The 2,195-nt window shown below is 39.0% G+C and overlaps 1 protein-coding gene across 1 annotated transcript in view; it reads right to left on the reverse strand.

Annotated features, from left to right (window-relative positions):
• frmd8 (FERM domain containing 8) overlaps positions 1-1,400 on the reverse strand; it is a gene marked incomplete at its 5' end in the record, with an annotated part of 8,854 nt that extends 7,454 nt beyond the window's left edge. The window contains 3 exon segments of the mRNA XM_014016451.1: positions 768-869; positions 957-1,124; positions 1,303-1,400. Of these exon segments, the coding sequence (XP_013871905.1) occupies positions 768-869; positions 957-1,124; positions 1,303-1,393 (361 nt within the window).
• Positions 1,401-2,195: the final 795 nt, after the last annotated feature.

A 2,195-nucleotide genomic window follows, 5' to 3' on the forward strand; every position in this document is an offset into this window, starting at 1 on the left:
AAATTGGCCCTTGGCTTGGAGCAACTTTTGAGCTTTGGCCCCCTTGTGTGACTGACTTTATCAACCCTGAAATAGACAATCAGGTAATTGATTAAATGTGTGCATTTGTTTGTCTGTTAGCAAAATATCTCATGAACCATGTATTTGAATGAAACCTACAGAAAGTAATCAGTGAAAAAACATCTGTATTAGAGTCAATCCTATTTAAAATTGCTGCCAGAGGTACTCAACACTATAAAAAATGGTTGGAAGTCAGMCAATTTTACAGAAACGGAGCTAAAATTTGGTGTGGTAGTAGATGAGAGTCATCCCCCATCACTATCAAACAAGARCTTTGTTKAAAACTTTGGCAGGCGATGTGTTTTTCTTCAAGGAGTGCTACTTTTGCTGTTTTATTTTGCTATCTATTGAGTAARGAGGTAATGATGCTATGATTTTCTACAGTCAAGCCTTAAAATAGTTTAAAAAAGTAAACAGGAAATGGCTGCAGAATTAAAACTRGGCTGCACACGGCATGCAAAAAGTTGGTTCTTGTAATCAGACAACCAGTTTGCTCTAAAACCTAAATCACACTGCTGGTGAGGCCACGCCCACTTACAACCTCAGCTGTTATTASCACCACAGTCCTGCAAAGACCCCGTCATACCTACAGCTTGTTTAGAATTTACAAATTAACCTTTGTTTGTGGGAGAAACATAGTCCCAACAAGAAAATCCAAAGCCCCAAACAGAAAAGCTCCAGATGTTCAGCCTGGCCTAAACTCTCACCTTGCACAATGTCCTCCTCTGATGCGTCAGTGAAGCGGTACAGCAAGTCCTGCCACTGCCTACATAACTTYTACGGCAGATGTCTCGCCTTTAATTGTAGTTCTGGAGAATAAAAAGGAGATTTAAAACTATAATYGTGATCAGTGTTTTATTGTTATTGTTTTTAAGGTGCGAACAAAAAGAGCTTGCCGAGCAGTGGAGAGCAAAGCCAGAAGGAGAAGGCATCGTGCACAGACTCAGGTATCTGCAGAGCCTCACGAACACTGTGACCCAGGTCCTGCACGGTGATGCTGCTGAGTCCTTCTAGAGACAAATGAACCGCGCTGTCGCCAAACAAGTACACGAGCACATCCTGAGCTGAGGGGGCAAAAACAACCACTGATGACAACATTACAAGGCTAAGTTGGTCAAATCCAAAGTACTAGAGGAATTGTAAATCTTTAAACAGAAATTTGCTTCTAGTATTGACAAGAAAATAAAAATAAAATTAAAAAGATGAACGTGTCAATTTATTCTTGACGAGCTTGTGTCATACCACGGGAAAGTGTTGCAGAGGAAGCAACACTTCCTCTTTGTGAGTGATTATCCGACAAGTCTGGAGGAAAACTGCAGTCATCTCCTTCCATCTCTTATCTGAAACAAAACAGAAAGTCAGAGCGGTCACAATGTATTATAAAAATAATTACAAAGCTGGGATTTTGTGTAAATTGTAAATATGAACAGAATAAAACCATTTGTAAATCTCGTAAATGTCTGACGGAGGATTCCAGCAGTTCAACAGTTCTGGATTTTCTTTGACAGATTTTTTTTTTAAATCACACGCAGTGCATCAAACGTTTTCAACTGGTGAGAAGATTGGACTGCTGGGAGACCAGTTCAGCACCGGAACCCTTCTACTACTAACGAATGGATGTGGTTTGGTGTCTTTARGAATTTCTGCAAAACTTTCCATAAAAAAAGACAAGTTCACTAAAAATATGTTGATGTCCCAGTTTTCACAGCAACCATTGAGGTCCAGATATATTCATGCCTACTTCTAATTTGTTGAAATACACTTAGTTTAAACAGTGTTTATATTTACTGATATTTTAGCTGTGCTCTAGAGTCACAGCCAGGAACATTGACCATTGAGGACATTTTATTACCACAACAAAAAACAACTAATTTATGAATACACCTGAATATAAAAGTCAATAAAACGCAGAAGAAATGGACTAAAAGACTGGTGTGAACACACCAGCCTGAATATGTTTGAGCATTTGACGCTAGATTCTACATGTGTATTAAAATCTGTAAGGTCAATAGTAATGTACAGGTCTGTGGAAATTCACGTGCTACTCTGTATGACCTATACATGTARAATAATGTAGCAGCTATAGTATATAGCAGTGTTTCCCAAAGTTGGGGTCGGGATCCAAAGTGGGGTCC

This window comes from Austrofundulus limnaeus, unplaced genomic scaffold (assembly GCF_001266775.1).
Source record: "Austrofundulus limnaeus strain Quisiro unplaced genomic scaffold, Austrofundulus_limnaeus-1.0 Scaffold145, whole genome shotgun sequence".
In the NCBI taxonomy this organism is placed as follows: Eukaryota; Metazoa; Chordata; class Actinopteri; order Cyprinodontiformes; family Rivulidae; genus Austrofundulus; species Austrofundulus limnaeus.